This window comes from Ranitomeya variabilis, chromosome 2 (assembly GCF_051348905.1).
Source record: "Ranitomeya variabilis isolate aRanVar5 chromosome 2, aRanVar5.hap1, whole genome shotgun sequence".
NCBI classification, from domain to species: Eukaryota; Metazoa; Chordata; class Amphibia; order Anura; family Dendrobatidae; genus Ranitomeya; species Ranitomeya variabilis.
The window spans coordinates 1,115,784,367-1,115,806,087 of NC_135233.1; the positions used below are offsets into that span (position 1 = coordinate 1,115,784,367).

At 43.7% G+C, this 21,721-nt stretch overlaps 1 protein-coding gene across 1 annotated transcript in view; it reads left to right on the forward strand.

The window, feature by feature from the left end:
* Positions 1-21,721, forward strand: part of LOC143808876 (uncharacterized) — a 986,487-nt gene that overhangs the window by 887,481 nt on the left and 77,285 nt on the right. The window contains exons 2-3 of the mRNA XM_077292031.1: positions 13,781-13,951; positions 14,330-14,453. Coding sequence (XP_077148146.1) covers positions 13,781-13,951; positions 14,330-14,453 — 295 coding nt within the window. The remainder of the gene's footprint in view (positions 1-13,780; positions 13,952-14,329; positions 14,454-21,721) is intronic.

The window sequence follows — 21,721 nt, forward strand, 5'->3', positions numbered from 1 at the left end:
GTGGTCAAGGTCTCGTGAGTGAGTCTTGAAAGATTTGAGTCATTCAGCATAGATTTCAGTATCCGACGAGTAATGCCTATCATTCTTTCCCATGATCCGCCCATATGGGAAGCATGAGGAGGATTGAAGACCCAGGAACAGCCATTGGTTGTCAAGAAGTTCTGGACTGGTGTTGAATTCAGTTGTAGTTCTCGACAGGCACCTACAAAGTTTGTTCCACAATCAGATCTTAGTTGTTTTACTGGTCCTCTGATGGAGAAGAATCGTCTTAGGGCATTAATGAAACTGGAGGAATCCATGGACTCTATCACTTCTATGTGTATTGCTCGTATACTCATGCACGTGAACAACACTGCCCAACGTTTACTTTCTGCATGCCTGCCTCTGGTCCGACGTGCAGCGACTGCCCATGGGCCAAAAACGTCCAAGCCAACATAGGTAAATGGAGGCTCTGTGCTTGTCCTATCAGCAGGCAAATCAGACATCTGTTGTTGTTGCAGTTTTCCTCTTGTCTTACGACACTGAACACAAATATGAATTAAATGGGAAACTGGTCTCTTTGCTCCCACAATCCAGAAGCCTGCAGCTCTTAAGGCTCCTTCAGTGAAGTGTCTGCCTTGATGTTTGATTTTTTCATGGTAATGTCGTATTAGTAGAGTGGTGATATGATGATGACCAGGAACAATTAGAGGATTCTTTTCTTTCTCATCCAATTTAGCTTTGTTTAAACGACCACCAACTCTCAATAAACACCTCTCGTCTATTACTGGGTTTAGGTTGACAATGGGGCTGTTTTTAGGAACGTCTTGTTTTTTACGTATACAATCCAGTTCCTTGTGAAAAACATTCTGCTGCACATTGCATATCACAATGAGTTCACTCAGAGCAATGTCTTCTGCAGAGAGAGGCTTATGGCAGATATGCCAACCGTGACAATCAGTGTTACTGTCCTTATTGCGTTAGCATTGTACAATGTGTACTAACCTTGCAATGGCACGAACCAGTCTCGTCCATCTTGAGAAGCGATCAAAACGCCGACAGTCCAAGTCAACCTTCTCCTTGAATTTGGTGATGAAGGTGCTGACATCAGGACGGATCTTTGGGTCGACATCTGGATCCTGAAGGCTGAAGCTGTCTTCCACGGCAGTCTCTTCGCACTGTTCGTGAAGGAACTCTGGTCCTTGTGTCCGTTTAAGCAGATCTATGGCTTCCTCCGCTGTAGGCAGGGATTTAAGACCGTCGTCCACGTAGAAGTCCTTTTCAACGAACTGTTGGGCATCCTTCCCGAACTCTGCGGCGCCATCGGAGGCGGTCCTACGTAGGCCGTATGTAGCGACTGCAGGAGAGGGACTGTTTCCGAAAACGTGCACCTTCATGCGGTATTCGATCATTTCCTTGTTGGTGTCGTTGTCTCGGTGCCATAGAAAACGGAGATAATTTCTGTGATCTTGTTGCACGATGAAACAATGAAACATTTGTTCAATGTCAGCGGTAATGGCGACAGGTTCCTTTCTGAATCTCATGAGCACTCCCACCAGGTTATTAGTCAGGTTCGGACCAGTGAGGAGAACGTCATTCAGAGATACGCCGTCATGTTTGGCGCTAGAATCGAACACCACTCTGATTTGTTTTGGCTTTCTTGGATGATACACTCCAAAGGAAGGTAGATACCAGCATTCTTCATCAGCTTGCAATGGTGGAGCTGGCTCTGCGTGATCATTGCGAAATATCTTGTCCATAAAAGCTATGAAATGTTCCTTCATTTCAGGCTTGTTCTTTAATGTTCTCTGCAGTGAGATGAATCTGGATAAGGCCTGTTCTCTGTTGTTAGGAAGCCTGGTCCTTGAAGCCTTGAAAGGTAAGGGAGCAACCCAGCGGTCAGATTCATTTTTGAAGAATCCACTGTCCATGATTTTAAGAAACTCCTTGTCTTCTATGGATAAGGCGACTTTGTTATCATCTTTTGTTGTGTGAAACACTGTTCTCCCTAAGTCATCACCGTAGGGAGTGGGGATGATGTCAGGCTCCTGGATGCAATCAGAGAACCTTTCTTTCACTTCGTAGTGATGAAGGCATGGCTTAAAGTGAGTTGCGCGACCATTTTGGAGCACATACGTTTTACAGGCGTTGACTTCGGATGCCTTATGACTCCTATCCAGACATACATCGCCTACGATTACCCAGCCTAGGTCGAGTCTTTGGGCGTATGGAGCATCATCTGGGCCGTTGCATTGTTGGCGTACCTTGTGGACCTTCAGAATGTCCCTTCCGAGTAGGATTAGAATATCAGCATTCATGTCCAGAGGAGGAATTTCATTAGTCAGGTGCCTCAAGTGGCGATGATGAAGTGCGGCTTCCGGAGTGGGGATCTCCTCCCTGTTATCAGGTATCCAGTCACATTCAATTATGGTTGGCAAGGGTATATGCACGTTTCCCTTGATTGAAGAGACTATGTACCCAGAGGCTCTCCTGCCAGAAGTCTCAATACGACCAGAGCAGGTGTTGAGGGTGTATGGAGTCGTTTGTCCCTTTATGTTGAAGATCTCAAAGAATTTGGGCCTTGCTAGAGATCGGTTACTTTGCTCATCTATTATGGCATACATTTTAGAGGCCTTGTCGGGTTGTCCTTCTGGATAGACCTTAACCAGACATACCTTGGCACAGCATTTAGGAACGATCCCTTCTCCACATACCTCAGTACATGAGGAGGAAACAGCAGTTGCAGTTGGGTCAGGGACTTGTGGCTCCCCGCCATGCTTTTGAGCAGGGTCGGATGCTGCAGAAGGTTGTGAGTTGTGTGGAGCTGGCGTGGGATGCATGGCTGTGACGTGTTTATCACTGCTGCATTCAGTGCACTTAATGGCGGCCTTACAGTCCTTAGCGAGGTGGTCTGAGGAGGTGCAACACTTATAACATATCCCTAGCTCCTTGAGGGTGTCTTTATGCTCCTGCAGAGTTCTTGCTCTGAATCCACGGCATTCTTTGAGTGGGTGAGGCCTTTTGTGGATAGGGCACATACGGTTACTGTCCACGACTTTAAGAGCAACATTATTTGTTTTGGTGAAGGCAGGTGTAGTAGGTGGAACGTCAGTCTTTCTCACAGATACTGTGTTCCTTGAATCTCTACGTTTGGCAATGTTATCATACCTTGTAGATGATGATGATGCTGGTGAAGTAGGCTCAGTGAAGTCGAAGCTGGGATCATTCTTCTTCCGAGCTTGGTCACTGATGAACCTGGAAAAATATGAAAAGGGGGGAAAGGACACATCATACTGCCTTTTATACCGTGAGCCATGGTCTGCCCATTTATCCTGCATGCCGTGTGGCAACTTGGACACTATTGGATTAACGCCATGAGCAGTATCTAGGTAGCTCAGTCCTGAAAGACGTGGGTCTAATTTTGCCAATTCTATTTCCTTTAGCAAGTCGCTCAAATCTTGAAGTTTTCTATTGTCCTTGTTAGTTATCTTTGGGAAGGTTTGCAGTCTTTTAAATAAGGAACTTTCTATTGCTTCTGAGCTGCCATAGGTTTGTTCCAGTCTCTCCCAGGCTGCAATAAGACCTGCATCTGAATAGTCCACATGAACTGCCCTTATTGTCTTTATGCGCTCTGCTGATTCAGGGCCTAACCAGTTAACAAGCAAATCCAGTAGTTCCTTGCCGGTGAGATTAAGGTCTTGGATCACTGCTTGGAAGGTGGATTTCCAGGCTCTATAATTCTCAGCACGATCATCAAACTTTGAGAGACTAATGTTTATTAACTCCCGGCGAATCATGTATCTGGCGAAGTCAGACATGTCCGATCTCCCGGTCATTGTTGCAGGATGAACTTGTGGTATCCGTAGGGAAGGTAAGTTCTCTGGCTTATATGACTGTGACAAATCAGGACGAAATGATGCGGCATAAGGGTTAAACTGCGGTTTAGTCTCTAAAGGTTCTGTTGGCTGTTGCCTAAATTGTGGGTTAGTGCTGGAAGTTACCTTGTCGGCAGTAGGTGGCGACATTTCTTGACTTGCGGGCACATCCGTGTTAGAAACTGGAGGTGGCGCTGGTGCAGATGTTGAATGTCTTAGCACGTAGTCAGTAGTGCGATCAGCTGCGTCCTCCATTTCTTCTGGAATAAGACAGTCCGAATTATCATCTTGTCCCAGTGCTTGTTCAAGGACCTTCAGTTTAGCAAGGGCTGTTGCTTCTTCCCTTTCTGCTTGGAGTATTTTTAATTTCCTTTGAGCTTCGATTTTGTTTCTTTGAGCTTCCATCTCATTTCTTTGAGCTTCCATTTTGTTTCTTTGAGCTTCCATTTGGGCTTCCACTTCCACTTCAGCCTCCCTCTTAGCAAAGGAGCTTTTTACTCTAGCTTCTTCTGCAGCCGCACGGATCTCCAGTAGCTTGTTGGACAATGTTGACTTCCTGGAGAGAGATGATCTGGAAGACCGAGCTGTGGTCGATGTTGAGCGATGTGACCTAACCTCTTGGAGGTGAGTGATGCGGAGTTCTGGTTTATCCTGAGCATCTCGGACTAATGAGGTCTTTTCTTGGAGAAGAGTTTCCCTTTCAGTTAGTTCTGCTGGGGCATCTTCCATGTCACAGTTACTCAGGAATGTGCTTTACAGACAGTCTCTGGTAGCGATCATAGGCGGCAGATAAACTCTTCAATGTGGCGGTTAAACCTGCGGCGTCACTGTGATAGCGTGGAAGAGCTGCTAAATAGTGATCAACTCTGCCCCATAAATGTTCTAGGTTATCATGGAACTCGTCTCTAGTAGTCTCAAAGTTCTCTCTGGCCTTTTGTGTCGGCTTGGTTACACGTCTGGGTCGTACGTCCTGCTCTGTAGTAAGTGTGGACTCTGCTCCTGCAGCATCTATGGTGTGGGGAACCTGATGTGCTTCACTTGCAGATGGGTCCACGGTGCCCTTTGTGGACATGTTTTAGCTAAGATGGTGGATGGTTAAGACTTGCTAGCAGACAATGCATATGCACACAGACACTGTAGACTTAGGTCTCTTGTTACTATTCTGCCACCGCTATACGTGGATGAGATGTGTCTGAGGGATGTGATCACAAATCGCTATATAAACAATGGCGGACAGCGTTACTCACTAACTGTGCTCCTAGTCCTTATCAGCTGTGCGTGGTGATCCGGAAGGATGATGCAGTGATACATTCAACAGGTTTATTTACAGTACCTTGGTGAGATGAGGACTGTAGGTTAGAGGTGTTACAGGATCACCAGATAGAGATAGTAGAAGCTCCAGGTTAGAGGTAACAAGAGAATCCTTTCTCCAGCTCTGCAGCACATGTGAGATCTAAGATGGCACAGAGTACAAAACAGGAAAAGAAGCAAGAAGATAGGAGGAGCTAAAGACAGAAAGGCATTGTGGGAAAGTTCCATAAGGAATATTACAGTGTGATACAGCAATGGCCAGTAGATGGCAGCAAAGTATAACAAATACAATAAATGATAGAACTAGGTATATTACCATTACATAAATGTCCATGTATGACTGAAAGTCTATCAGAATAAACTGAACAGCACACTATTATTTGCTGAGCGGAGATGTAAACTCTTCTATATTTCTACTATTATTTGCTGAGCGGAGATGTAAACTCTTCTATATTTCTATTATTATCTGCTGAGTGGAGAGGTAAACTCTTCTATATATCTATTATTATCTGCTGAGTGGAGAGGTAAACTCTTCTATATTTCTATTATTATCTGCTGAGTGGAGAGGTAAACTCTTCTATATATCTATTATTATCTGCTGAGTGGAGAGGTAAACTCTTCTATATTTCTATTATCTGCTGAGTGGAGCGGTAAACTCTTCTATATTTCTATTATTATCTGCTGAGTGGAGAGGTAAACTCTTCTATATTTCTATTATTATCTGCTGAGTGGAGAGGTAAACTCTTCTATATATCTATTATCTGCTGAGTGGAGAGGTAAACTCTTCTATATTTCTATCATTATCTGCTGAGTGGAGAGGTAAACTCTTCTATATTTCTATTATTATCTGCTGAGTGGAGAGGTAAACTCTTCTATATTTCTATCATTATCTGCTGAGTGGAGAGGTAAACTCTTCTATATTTCTATTATTATCTGCTGAGTGGAGATGTAAACTCTTCTATATTTCTACTATTATTTGCTGAGTGGAGAGGTAAACTCTTCTATATTTCTATTATTATCTGCTGAGTGGAGAGGTAAACTCTTCTATATATCTATTATTATCTGCTGAGTGGAGAGGTAAACTCTTCTATATTTCTATTATTATCTGCTGAGCGGAGAGGTAAACTTTTCTATATTTCTATTATCTGCTGAGTGGAGAGGTAAACTCTTCTATATATCTATTATTATCTCCTGAGTGGAGAGGTAAACTCTTCTATATTTCTATTATCTGCTGAGTGGAGAGGTAAACTCTTCTATATTTCTATTATCTGCTGAGTGGAGAGGTAAACTCTTCTATATTTCTATCATTATCTGCTGAGTGGAGAGGTAAACTCTTCTATATTTCTATTATTATCTGCTGAGTGGAGAGGTAAACTCTTCTATATTTCTATCATTATCTGCTGAGTGGAGAGGTAAACTCTTCTATATTTCTATTATTATCTGCTGAGTGGAGAGGTAAACTCTTCTATATTTCTATCATTATCTGCTGAGTGGAGATGTAAACTCTTCTATATTTCTACTATTATTTGCTGAGTGGAGAGGTAAACTCTTCTATATTTCTATTATTATCTGCTGAGTGGAGAGGTAAACTCTTCTATATATCTATTATTATCTGCTGAGTGGAGAGGTAAACTCTTCTATATTTCTATTATCTGCTGAGTGGAGAGGTAAACTCTTCTATATTTCTACTATTATTTGCTGAGCGGAGATGTAAACTCTTCTATATTTCTACTATTATTTGCTGAGTGGAGAGGTAAACTCTTCTATATTTCTATTATTATATACTGAGTGGAGAGGTAAACTTCTATATTTCTCTTATTATCTGCTGAGTGGAGAGGTAAACTCTTCTATATTTCTATCATTATCTGCTGAGTGGAGAGGTAAACTCTTCTATATTTCTATTATTATCTGCTGAGTGGAGAGGTAAACTCTTCTATATTACTATTATCTGCTGAGTGGAGAGGTAAACTCTTCTATATTTCTATTATTATCTGCTGAGTGGAGAGGTAAACTCCTCTATATTTCTATTATTATCTGCTGAGTGGAGAGGTAAACTCTTCTATATTTCTATTATTATCTGCTGAGTGGAGAGGTAAACTCTTCTATATTTCTATCATTATCTGCTGAGTGGAGAGGTAAACTCTTCTATATTTCTATTATTATCTGCTGAGTGGAGAGGTAAACTCTTCTATATTTCTATTATTATCTGCTGAGTGGAGAGGTAAACTCTTCTATATTTCTATCATTATCTGCTGAGTGGAGAGGTAAACTCTTCTATATTTCTATTATTATCTGCTGAGTGGAGAGGTAAACTCTTCTATATTTCTATTATTATCTGCTGAGCGGAGAGGTAAACTCTTCTATATTTCTATTATCTGCTGAGTGGAGAGGTAAACTCTTCTATATTTCTATCATTATCTGCTGAGTGGAGAGGTAAACTCTTCTATATTTCTATTATTATCTGCTGAGTGGAGAGGTAAACTCTTCTATATTTCTATTATCTGCTGAGTGGAGAGGTAAACTCTTCTATATTTCTATTATTATCTGCTGAGTGGAGAGGTAAACTCTTCTATATTTCTATTATTATCTGCTGAGTGGAGAGGTAAACTCTTCTATACTTCTATTATTATCTGCTGAGTGGAGAGGTAAACTCTTCTATATATCTACTATCTGCTGAGTGGAGAGGTAAACTCTTCTATATTTCTATTATTATCTGCTGAGTGGAGAGGTAAACTCTTCTATATTTCTATTATTATCTGCTGAGTGGAGAGGTAAACTCTTCTATATATCTATTATTATCTGCTGAGTGGAGAGGTAAACTCTTCTATATTTCTATTATTATCTGCTGAGTGGAGAGGTAAACTCTTCTATATTTCTATTATTATCTGCTGAGTGGAGAGGTAAACTCTTCTATATATCTATTATTATCTGCTGAGTGGAGAGGTAAACTCTTCTATATTTCTATTATTATCTGCTGAGTGGAGAGGTAAACTCTTCTATATTTCTATTATTATATACTGAGTGGAGAGGTAAACTCTTCTATATTTCTATTATTATCTGCTGAGTGGAGAGGTAAACTCTTCTATATATCTATTATTATCTGCTGAGTGGAGAGGTAAACTCTTCTATATTTCTATTATTATATACTGAGTGGAGAGGTAAACTCTTCTATATTTCTATTATTATCTGCTGAGTGGAGAGGTAAACTCTTCTATATATCTATTATCTGCTGAGTGGAGAGGTAAACTCTTCTATATTTCTATTATTATCTGCTGAGTGGAGAGGTAAACTCTTCTATATTTCTATTATTATCTGCTGAGAGGAGAGGTAAACTCTTCTATATTTCTATTATTATCTGCTGAGTGGAGAGGTAAACTCTTCTATATATCTATTATTATCTGCTGAGTGGAGAGGTAAACTCTTCTATATATCTATTATTATCTGCTGAGTGGAGAGGTAAACTCTTCTATATTTCCATTATCTGCTGAGTGGAGAGGTAAACTCTTCTATATATCTATTATTATCTGCTGAGTGGAGAGGTAAACTCTTCTATAGTTCCATTATCTGCTGAGTGGAGAGGTAAACTCTTCTATATTACTATTATTATCTGCTGAGCGGAGAGGTAAACTCTTCTATATTTCTATTATTATCTGCTGAGTGGAGAGGTAAACTCTTCTATATTTCTATTGTCTGCTGAGCGGAGAGGTAAACTCTTCTATATATCTATTATTATCTGCTGAGTGGAGAGGTAAACTCTTCTATATATCTATTATTATCTGCTGAGTGGAGAGGTAAACTCTTCTATATTTCTATTATTATCTGCTGAGTGGAGAAGTAAACTCTTCTATAGTTCCATTATCTGCTGAGTGGAGAGGTAAACTCTTCTATATTACTATTATTATCTGCTGAGCGGAGAGGTAAACTCTTCTATATTTCTATCATTATCTGCTGAGTGGAGAGGTAAACTCTTCTATATTTCTATTGTCTGCTGAGCGGAGAGGTAAACTCTTCTATATATCTGTTATTATCTGCTGAGTGGAGAGGTAAACTCTTCTATATTTCTATTATCTGCTGAGTGGAGAGGTAAACTCTTCTATATTTCTATTATTATCTGCTGAGTGGAGAGGTAAACTCTTCTATATTTCTTTTATTATCTGCTGAGTGGAGAGGTAAACTCTTCTATATTTCTATTATCTGCTGAGCGGAGAGGTAAACTCTTCTATATTTCTATTATTATCTGCTGAGTGGAGAGGTAAACTCTTCTATATTTCTATTATTATCTGCTGAGTGGAGAGGTAAACTCTTCTATATTACTATTATTATCTGCTGAGTGGAGAGGTAAACTCTTCTATATTTCTATTATTATCTGCTGAGTGGAGAGGTAAACTCTTCTATATTTCTATTGTCTGCTGAGTGGAGAGGTAAACTCTTCTATATATCTATTATTATCTGCTGAGTGGAGAGGTAAACTCTTCTATATATCTATTATTTGCTGAGTGGAGAGGTAAACTCTTCTATATTTCTATTATTATCTGCTGAGTGGAGAGGTAAACTCTTCTATAGTTCCATTATCTGCTGAGTGGAGAGGTAAACTCTTCTATATTACTATTATTATCTGCTGAGCGGAGAGGTAAACTCTTCTATATTTCTATCATTATCTGCTGAGTGGAGAGGTAAACTCTTCTATATTTCTATTGTCTGCTGAGCGGAGAGGTAAACTCTTCTATATATCTGTTATTATCTGCTGAGTGGAGAGGTAAACTCTTCTATATTTCTATTATCTGCTGAGTGGAGAGGTAAACTCTTCTATATTTCTATTATTATCTTGTGAGTGAAGAGGTAAACTTCTATATTTCTATTATCTGCTGAGTGGAGAGGTAAACTCTTCTATGTATCTATTATCTGCTGAGTGGAGAGGTAAACTCTTCTATATTTCTATTATTATCTGCTGAGTGGAGAGGTAAACTCTTCTATATTTCTATTATTATCTGCTGAGTGGAGAGGTAAACTCTTCTATATTTCTATTATTATCTGCTGAGCGGAGAGGTAAACTCTTCTATATTTCTATTATTATCTGCTGAGCGGAGAGGTAAACTCTTCTATATTTCTATTATTATCTGCTGAGTGGAGAGGTAAACTCTTCTATATTTCTATTATTATCTGCTGAGTGGAGAGGTAAACTCTTCTATATTTCTATTATCTGCTGAGTGGAGAGGTAAACTCTTCTATATTTGTATTATCTGCTGAGTGGAGAGGTAAACTCTTCTATATTTCTATTATCTGCTGAGTGGAGAGGTAAATTCTTCTATATTTCTATTATTATCTGCTGAGTGGAGAGGTAAACTCTTCTATATCTCTATTATTATCTGCTGAGTGGAGAGGTAAACTCTTCTATATTTCTATTATTATCTGCTGAGTGGAGAGGTAAACTCTTCTATATTTCTATTATTATCTGCTGAGTGGAGAGGTAAACTCTTCTATATTTCTATTATTATCTGCTGAGTGGAGAGGTAAACTCTTCTATATTTCTATTATCTGCTGAGCGGAGAGGTAAACTCTTCTATATTTCTATTATTATCTGCTGAGCGGAGAGGTAAACTCTTCTATATTTCTATTATTATCTGCTGAGTGGAGAGGTAAACTCTTCTATATTTCTATTATTATCTGCTGAGTGGAGAGGTAAACTCTTCTATATTTCTATTATCTGCTGAGCGGAGAGGTAAACTCTTCTATATTTCTATTATTATCTGCTGAGCGGAGAGGTAAACTCTTCTATATTTCTATTATTATCTGCTGAGTGGAGAGGTAAAATCTTCTATATTTCTATTATTATCTGCTGAGCGGAGAGGTAAACTCTTCTATATATCTATTATTATCTGCTGAGTGGAGAGGTAAACTCTTCTATATTTCTATTATTATCTGCTGAGTGGAGAGGTAAACTCTTCTATATTTCTATTATCTGCTGAGCGGAGAGGTAAACTCTTCTATATTTCTATTATTATCTGCTGAGCGGAGAGGTAAACTCTTCTATATTTCTATTATTATCTGCTGAGTGGAGAGGTAAACTCTTCTATATATACTTCTGTATGTCTTTGGCTTTTACACTCTCTGACAGAAGTTATGTCGCTTATCCATGTTACGTAAATAAAACCTTATAACCTGACGTTAATTCATCCATTGGTTGTATAAATTATTCTTTTGAAAGCTGAAACCCTCAGAAATGTGGTTTAGGTTAAGAAAATAAATTGGCATCAATACAGAAATATTGATCAGTTAATGGACACAGAATGGTGAGATTTTGGCAAGACAAAAGTTTTGTCGCCCACAGAAAGTAATGTGATATTCAGACAAATAATTAACTTAAAATACAAATATATGTTGCATAACATTGGTGAATGAAGGTGTGGTGCTATTAGAGTCATATTTATTATTTTGTGTGAAGCTTGAAGGACCACATCCATGCGGTTCAACAATGATTCATACAATTTATTAATGAAGTCATCAGGAATAGCACAGAATGCAGTCTTACATGCCTCCCAGAGTTCATCTAGATTCTTTGGTTTTGTCTTCCAAGCTTCCTCTTTCATCCTACCCCAAACATGCTCAATGATGTTCATGTCTGGTGACTGGGCTGGCCAGTCCTTGAGCACCTTGATCTTTTTTGCCTGGAGGAACTTTGTTGTAGAGATGGATGTATGAGATGGAGCACCATCCTGCTGCAGAATGACCTCTTTTATGATTTGGGATATAAGAGGAAGCTAATACTTCTTGATATTTTAGGCTATTGATATTGCCTTCCACCTTGCAAATGTTTCGCACACCCCCATACTGAATGGAACCCCAGACCATGATCTTTCCACCACCAAATGTAACTGTTTTCTGGGTGTATTTTGGATCCATACGGGCTCCAGTAGGTCTCCTGTAGTATTTGCGGCGACTGTGGTGTAATTCTCACCATCGCCAGAGCCGCCGCTTCGCTATCAGCAGAGTTGCAGCCTCGTCAGAGCCGCCGCCTTGCCATCGCCAGAGCCGCCGCCATCGCCAGAGCCACCGCTTTGCCATCGCCAAAGCTGCCGCCTCGCCATCGCCAGAGCTGCCGGCTAGCCATCGCCAAAGCTGCCGCCTCACCATCGCCAGAGTCACCGCCTCAACCCCTACTTTCTGCCTCTTCCCCACTATCCCATAGAATGTAAGTCCGCAAGGACAGGGTCTTCTCCCCTCTGTACCAGTCTGTCATTGTAAACGTGTTTACTGTAAATATATCTATAATTCTGTATGTAACACCTTTCTCATGTACAGCACCATGGAATAAAAGGTGCTATATAAATGAACAATAATGATAATGATAATAATAATTCTACTAAAGATTCATCAGGGGAATTCACCTTCTGCCACTTTTCCAGTGTCCATCTGTTTAGCAGGCTGTGGGACTTTGCAAATGCCACACGGTTTTTTATTTGCCTTTTGTTTAGTGCTGGCTTCTGGGCACTGATTCGACCATGGAGGCCATTTTCAAGACAGAATCCTACAAACTGTTCTAGTTGACACAGGGACTTGAGGTCACCAGGCCTGTTGGAGCTTTGCTGCAGTGGAAGAGGGGCTTGCTTTGGGTTTTCTAACCAACAAACATTCCTCCTGAGCAGTTGTCTTGCGGGGTCTGCCGGACCTGGGCTTGTCAAACATATCTCCAGTCTCTTCAAATCTTTTTTTTTTAATTCTTTGTACTTGACGCTGAGACACATTAAAGGTGCCAGCCACCTCTGCAGTGGATCTTGTCTTCAGCCTCTTGATAATCCAGGCTTTGGTCGCAGGGTGGATTTTTGGCATGTTGTCAGAGCTCAAGTTGCAGTTCAAGTGAAGGTCTGGGGTGCTGGGTTTCTTTTCATACACACACACTAATTAACCGATCATTTACTGAGCACAAGTGAGGATGTAAACTAGGATTGGGTGCATTATATGACCAGGCAACAAAACTTTTGTCTTGCCAAAATCTGACCATTCTGTGTCCATTAAATCAATATTTCTGCATTGATGCCAATTTATTTTCTTAACGTAAGGTTAGGTTCACATTGCGTTAATGCAGCCCGTTCAACACATGCGTTAAACGGGCTGCGCTAACGCAAGTGCCGACTTGCCATCGCGCTAGCGCAGATAGAGCTAGCAGATGCTCTATCTGAACTAGCGGTGAGGGACCCGGAAACGCTGCAGCCCGCATCCCAGGGTCCGTCACTCAATGACACATTATGGGCGTGCGCTAGCCATGCGCCCAAAATAGAGCTCAATGGCAGCATTAACAGACTGCATTACACCCTGTTACGCCGCAGTGTAACGCAGTCCGTGTAACGTGGAACGTAATGTGAACCCTGCCTAAACCACATTTCGGAGGGTTTCAGCTTTCAAAAGAATAATTCATACAACCAGTGGATGAATTTAACGTTAGGTTATAAGCTTTTATCTACAAAACACGGATAAGCGACAGAACTTCTGTCAGGGAGAGGACATGGTGCTTGTACCTTTAATGATAGAGAACATAGTGCCTTAAACAATCATGAAACGTGTCACATGGGCTTGTGCCAAAATATGTGCCCAGCTGTGCTGCTGTCTCTTTTACACAGGATTACACAATAGTGAAGAAGACATCTGGTGACTGTGAGACTCCCAGCGTCCATCTCCACTGGTCCCTGGAACAGAGCGACAACCTTATTACAGAATCTATGCGTGCGGCAATTTCAGAGTCAAAGATCCTGGAGCTCACCAACAAGATCACTAAGCTGCTGACCGGAGAGGTGACTGATGGGAGATTACACTGGGGGATTCTGGGTGATGGGAGGAGACTGCTGGGAGATTATACAGTGTACACTGGAGGATTCTGGGTGATGGGAGGAGACTGCTGGGAGATTATACAGTGTACACTGGAGGATTCTGGGTGATGAGAGGAGACTGCTGGGAGATTATACAGTATACACTGGAGGATTCTGGGTGATGAGAGGAGGCTGCTGGGAGATTATACAGTATACACTGGAGGATTCTGGGTGATGAGAGGAGACTGCTGGGAGATTATACAGTGTACACTGGAGGATTCTGGGTGATGAGAGGAGGCTGCTGGGAGATTATACAGTGTACACTGGAGAATTGTGGGTGATGTCGGTCTCGTTGGTTGTCAGGTTGCTCTCCGGTGTCAGGACGTCGCTCTCTTTTTCTCCATGGAGGAGTGGGATTTTTTAGAAGGACACCGGGATCTGTACATGGACATCTCGGTTGAGGAGCAGCGGTCGGTCACATCACTTGGTAGGTGCAGGTCTGTCTATCACTTCTCTGTCTTTGGGCTCCTTTGGCCGTGGCTTCCCTAGTATATTAACACATTGTGCTCTCTGGGGATGCTCCACTGGATAGTGCACCGTGTGGCTTATAGCGTCATCCTGTGGAAGCCGTTAGGTTTGGTACGTTTGAAGATCGAGTTGCTCAGTGCCTCAGCAGTGGTCACCCTGGGAGTCTAAACCTACTCCGCGATATGGCACTTTTGCACAGCACTTCTCTATCAAACATATTTAAGCACACACCCTGGCAAGGATGGGGAAAACCAGTCTTAAAGGGAACCTGTCACCCCCCTCAGTCGTTTCAAACTAAAGATCCCCCTTGTGCGGCAGTAATGCTGCATTCTGACAAGGTGGCTCTTTTAGTTCTGGGTGCTGTAACTAGAGAAATAAAAAGTTTTATAATTAGTCTGAAATACCTGGTCTGCAGTCCTGGAGGCCGGAGTTTCCCCCCTGCTTCAGACAGCGCACAGCCGTCACTCACTCTTCTTGGCGCCGCCTCCTCCTCACCGCTGTTTTCAAAATAGCCGGCGCCTGCGCTCTTATCACCTGCCTGGTGCAGCCGCAGTGAGCGCTGGCCGTCTGTCCTCATATGCAGCCCAGCTGACTGCGCCTGCGCGGCCGCCCTGCCTGTCAATCCCAGCCCCACAATGTGAATAAATCATAAGTCACTGCGGGGCTGGCAATCACAGGCAGGGCGGCCGCGCCGGACAGACGGGCAGCACTCACTGTGCCTGCACCAGGCAGGGGATAAGAGCGCAGGCGCTGGCTATTTTGAAAACAGCGGTGAGGAGGAGCCGGCGCCAAGAAGATGTGAGTGACAGCTGTGTGCTGTCTGAAGCAGGGGGGAAACGCCGGCCTCCAGGACTGCAGACCAGGTATTTCAGACTAATTATAAAACGTATTATTTCTCTAGTTACAGCACCCAGAACTAAAAGAGCCACCTTGTCAGAATGCAGCATTACTGCTGCACACGGTGGCTCTTTCAGTTACAAACGCCTGGGGGGGGGGGGGTGACAGGTTCCCTTTAAATTTCCCGGCGGGCTGTCCGGTCAGTATCTTACTGTAAACATCTACCACTATTTATTTTATTTGTTTTTCACTGTGTGTTACTTTTTGCACATGTGTCCGGTGTCAAGGACTTCTTGGAATGTTGTTCCCTTATGGGTTCCCTCTTGAACAGTCAAGGGGGGAGTGTGCAGCCATCAGCTTCCACTTTCTCTTGCACAACCCCAGGCTCCCGTCCTTCAAGAGAAGAGCCAGTTGTAGAAATTGGCTCCTGGTTTCACTTGGGTGGCAGCCTGGGTGATTGTCGTGAACACTTTTTGGGCTTTCTTTGATCTGGGGCAAACCAGAAGCCACTAGTCCTGGTTCCTCGCTGTTGTCTTCTGGCTCAGTTGGATAGGGATTGGCCTCCTTTTGTAGTGGGCTGTGATAGACTGCATTCTTGTGCACTGTTCTTGTATGTAGCATGATCACTTTTTTCAGAGCATCTGGTTGAAGAAAACACTATTTGGGGCTTTTGTTAAAGAGCTGTTGTTTTCCTTGGGTTATTTGTAATCACCTATATGTTTGAATATTGTGAGACAGTGCTACCTGAGTCGGTTGGAGGACACTCGCTTGGCAACGGGATTAAAGCACTCAGGCACGGTTTCTCACAAATAACAGTCTATCCGGATTATTTACACTCATAAACCATGTCACAAACAGTTCATTACATACATCAACGAAACACATTAGCCATGACAGTCTGTTCCAATGGCAGACGCTTCTCTGCCCGTAACCCCCTTTATCTGGAGTTACCTTACAGGAGCTCCTGCTCCACATGCTGACTCCTGTCAGTCCTAGTTTCCAGGGAAGCTGCTAAACTGGGATCACCATCCTTGTGACCAGGGCACTTCAGATAGTCCAGATCCGCAGACGGAACTGTTGCTTTTCCAACACAGTAGCCATCACAGGCTCTGCAGATATGGCCTCTCCGTACGCTATTCAGGAAGTCCAGTCCCAGGCACTTCCAACACACAGGCCATCAGTCCAACGTCTCACCATGTGCTTCCAGGAATCTAGTCCACTCCAGGACATTCCAACACACTGACCATTCACTCCATGGTCTCACCATGTGCTTCCAGGAATCTAGTCCACTCCAGGACATTCCAACACACTTACCATTTAGTCCATGTCTCACCACGTGCTTCCAGGAATCCAGTCCACTCCAGGACATTCCAACACACTTACCATTTAGTCCATGTCTCACCACGTGCTTCCAGGAATCCAGTCCACTCCAGGACATTCCAACACACTTACCATTCAGTCCATGTCTCACCACGTGCTTCCAGGAATCCAGTCCACTCCAGGACATTCCAACACACTTACCATTCAGTCCATGGTCTCACCACGTGCTTCCAGGAATCCAGTCCACTCCAGGACATTCCAACACACTTACCATTCAGTCCATGTCTCACCACGTGCTTCCAGGAATCCAGTCCACTCCAGGACATTCCAACACACTTACCATTCAGTCCATGTCTCACCACGTGCTTCCAGGAATCCAGTCCACTCCAGGACATTCCATCACACTTACCATTCAGTCCATGGTCTCACCACATGCTTCCAGGAATCCAGTCCACTCCAGGACATTCCAACACACTGACCATTCTGTCCATGGTCTCACCATGTGCTTCCAGGATTCCAGTCCACTCCAGGACATTCCAACACACTGACCATTCTGTCCATGGTCTCACCATGTACTTCCAGGAATCCAGTCCACTCCAGGACATTCCAACACACTGACCATTCTGTCCATGGTCTCACCATGTACTTCCAGGAATCCAGTCCACTCCAGGACATTCCAACACACTGACCATTCTGTCCATGGTATCACCATGTGCTTCCAGGAATCCAGTCCACTCCAGGACATTCCATCACACTAACCATTCAGTCCATGGTCTCACCACGTGCTTCCAGGAATCCAGTCCACTCCAGGACATTCCAACACACTTACCATTCAGTCCATGTCTCACCACGTGCTTCCAGGAATCCAGTCCACTCCAGGACATTCCATCACACTTACCATTCAGTCCATGGTCTCACCACATGCTTCCAGGAATCCAGTCCACTCCAGGACATTCCAACACACTGACCATTCTGTCCATGGTCTCACCATGTGCTTCCAGGAATCCAGTCCACTCCAGGACATTCCAACACACTGACCATTCTGTCCATGGTCTCACCATGTACTTCCAGGAATCCAGTCCACTCCAGGACATTCCAACACACTGACCATTCTGTCCATGGTCTCACCATGTACTTCCAGGAATCCAGTCCACTCCAGGACATTCCAACACACTGACCATTCTGTCCATGGTCTCACCATGTACTTCCAGGAATCCAGTCCACTCCAGGACATTCCAACACACTGACCATTCTGTCCATGGTCTCACCATGTGCTTCCAGGAATCCAGTCCACTCCAGGACATTCCAACACACTGACCATTCTGTCCATGGTCTCACCATGTACTTCCAGGAATCCAGTCCACTCCAGGACATTCCAACACACTGACCATTCAGTCCTTGGTCTCACCACGTGCTTCCAGGAAATCAGTCCACTCCAGGACATTCCAACACACTGACCATTCTGTCCATGGTCTCACCATGTACTTCTAGGAATCCAGTCTACTCCAGGACATTCCAACACACTGACCATTCAGTCCATGGTCTCACCACGTGCTTCCAGGAAATCAGTCCACTCCAGGACATTCCAACACACTGACCATTCTGTCCATGGTCTCACCACGTGCTTCCAGGAATCCAGTCCACTCCAGGACATTCCAACACACTTACCATTCAGTCCATGTCTCACCACGTGCTTCCAGGAATCCAGTCCACTCCAGGACATTCCATCACACTTACCATTCAGTCCATGGTCTCACCACATGCTTCCAGGAATCCAGTCCACTCCAGGACATTCCAACACACTGACCATTCTGTCCATGGTCTCACCATGTGCTTCCAGGAATCCAGTCCACTCCAGGACATTCCAACACACTGACCATTCTGTCCATGGTCTCACCATGTGCTTCCAGGAATCCAGTCCACTCCAGGACATTCCAACACACTGACCATTCAGTCCTTGGTCTCACCATGTACTTCCAGGAATCCAGTCCACTCCAGGACATTCCAACACACTGACCATTCTGTCCATGGTCTCACCATGTACTTCCAGGAATCCAGTCCACTCCAGGACATTCCAACACACTGACCATTCTGTCCATGGTCTCACCATGTACTTCCAGGAATCCAGTCCACTCCAGGACATTCCAACACACTGACCATTCAGTCCATGGTATCACCAGGGCCGTATTTGCCACTAGGCACTTGAGGGCACGTGCCTAGGGCGGGGACAATGCAGGGGGCGGCACCTGAGCAAGGTTTAAAAAAAAAAAAAAATTAAAGTGCGGGGGTCGCCCCGCCCACCCACCTCAGTCCCGGCTGCTGCGCGGGGAGGGGGTCTCGGGTGCCGGCTATACACTTGTGCTATACACTGCAGACCCCAATGTTGCAGGGACCTGCCTGGGTCACGTGGTTCCTAAGTTATCGTCAATACCTAGCAGGAGCTGCTCCGGTGCAGATGCGGCCAGGCTCCCTGCTCTGCCAAGTGTCCTCCAGCAGGTCAGTGCTGTGTCCGGTCTGACGCCTCAGTCCGCTGCAGCCTGTGTGGGGGAAGGGGGGCGGACTGCAGAACTTGTTTTACTTATTGCACTGAGAACGGGACACAGGCTTTGTGCTTTGAGTCATTAGAAGCTGCAGGTGGGATATCCAGTCTCTGGGGCAAGGGTTGCTAGCAAGCTTATAGCTGTGCGGCTTGAGTGGAACTACAGGTCCCAGCACACACTGCAGGGCTGAAGCTTAGTGGATGGTGCAAATCTGCTTTGTGCATTAGAAATCTAGTGAGAAGCTAATGTTCTTTCTAAATACACAGAATTAGTGCACAATATGACTGATCTCCAGGTGTCAAGAATTGTGCAAAATTGTTACTATGAGACCGGACAGCAGCCGCGTGAGTATGGATGTAGCAGAGCTGAAGGAGTCGTGTGTTATCTGGGGAAATCGTATTGTGATTTCTTAAAAGGGGTTATACCACATTTATTGGGCATCAAGCGACTTTGCTCAAATTATGTCTTGTACTAATGTCACATCATGTTCCTCTGCGATGTTCTGGCATAACCCTGGGGGCTGCTGGTCTAATACCCAGCACATACAGGGCAGCATGACCGCTTCAGCTCTGCTACATCTGATGGCTTAGGCTACTTTCACACTAGCGTTAACTGCATTCCGTCACAATGCGTCGTTTTGCCGAAAAAACGCATCCTGCAAAAGTGTTTGCAGGATGCGTTTTTTCGCCATTGATTAACATGAAGCGACGCATTGCGACGGATTGCTACATGTCGCACCCATCGTGCGACGGATGCGTCGTGCAGTGGTGGACCGTCGGGAGCAAAAAACGCTACATGTAACGTTTTTTGCTCACGACGGTCCGCTTTTTCCGACCGCGCATGCGCGGCCGGAACTCCGCCCCCACCTCCCCGCACCTCACAATGGGGCAGCAGATGCGCTGGAAAAATGCATCCGCTGCCCCCGTTGTGCGGCGGAGACAACGCTAGCGTCAGGGACCTCGGCCCGACGCACGGAGACGGGCCGAGCCTGACGCTAGTGTGAAAGAAGCCTTACAGTTATGTGCAGCTATCCGCCTCTGATGTGCCTCATCTCCCCTCTGTAAAAGTGGACGGGGCTCAGCAGTTAGTGGAACTACAAGTCTAAGAATCTCCTTTATCAATAAAATGGGACTTGTTTGATTATATTAACCCCTTCTTGACAGGAGCTTGTTTTAGTTTTCCACTCCCCTTCTTCCCAGAGCCATAACTTTTTTATTTTTCCGTCAATATGGCCATGTGAGGGCTTATTTTTTGCGAGACAAGTTGCACATTTGAGCGACATCATTGGTTTTACAAAGTCGTGTACTCGAAAACAGGAAAAAAATTAAATTCCAAGAGCAGTGAAATTTAAAAAAAAAGTGTAATCCCACACTTGTTTTTGGCTTTTTTGCTAGGTTCACTAAATGCTAAAACTGACCTGTCATTATGATTCCCAGGTCATTATGAGTTCATAGACACCTAACATATATAGCTTCTCTTTTATCTACTTGGTGAAAAAAAAATTCCAAAGTTTGCTAAAACAAAAAAAAAATGGCGCCTTCCGTAGCGGCTCCATTTTTCATGATCTTGGGTTGGGTGAGGGCTTATTTTTTGTGCGCCGAGCTCACGTTTTTAATGATACCACTTTTGTGCAGACATGTTTTTTTGATCGCCTGTTATTGCATTTTAATGTAATGTTGCGGCGACCAAAAATAGTAATTCTGGCGTTTTATTTTTTTTCCGCTACGCTGTTTAGAGATCAGATTATATCTTTTTTTTGTTTTATTGATAGATCGGGCGATTCTGAACACAGCGATACCAAATATGTGCAGGTTTGATTTTTTTTTTATTTGAGCAAAAAGGGGGTGATTTAAACTTTATATTTTTTTTTTAAACACTTTTTTTTTTTTTAAGTTTTGGCATGCTTCAGTAGCCTCCATAGGAGATTAGAAGCTGGCATAGTGTGATCGCCTCTGCTATATAGAGGTGATGCTCAGATCGCTCCTATGTAGTAGAACTACAGCATTGCTATGAGCACCGACCACAGGGAGGCGCTCATAGCAATCCAGCATCAACAACCATAGCGGTCTCGAGGAGACCTCAGGTTGTTATGGAAACGCAGCATTGATCCCCCGCTCATGTGACGGGGGTCAGAGATGCGCGTATTTCCGTCCGCGCGACGGAAGCTCTAGTTAAATGCCTGATGTCAGCGTCTGACAGCGGGATTTAACTAGTTAATAGGCACGGGCGGATCGTGGTTCTGCTTACACCTAATGTAGGCACATGTCAGCTGTTTAAACAGCTGACATGTCTCGGCTTTGAGGTGGGCTCACTGCCAGAGCCCACCTCAAAAAGGGGGATACTGCCAGCTGACGTACTATTCCATCAGCTGGCAGTAAGGGGTTAAAGGGAACCTGTCAGCAGGATTGTGCTCAGTAACCTACAGACAGTGTCTGGTCGGCACAGTTATACTGATTAAAATGACAGCTTGGTTGATGAAATTCGTCTTGTGGTTGTTGTTTAATCTTTATTTTCAGTTAATGAGATTCCC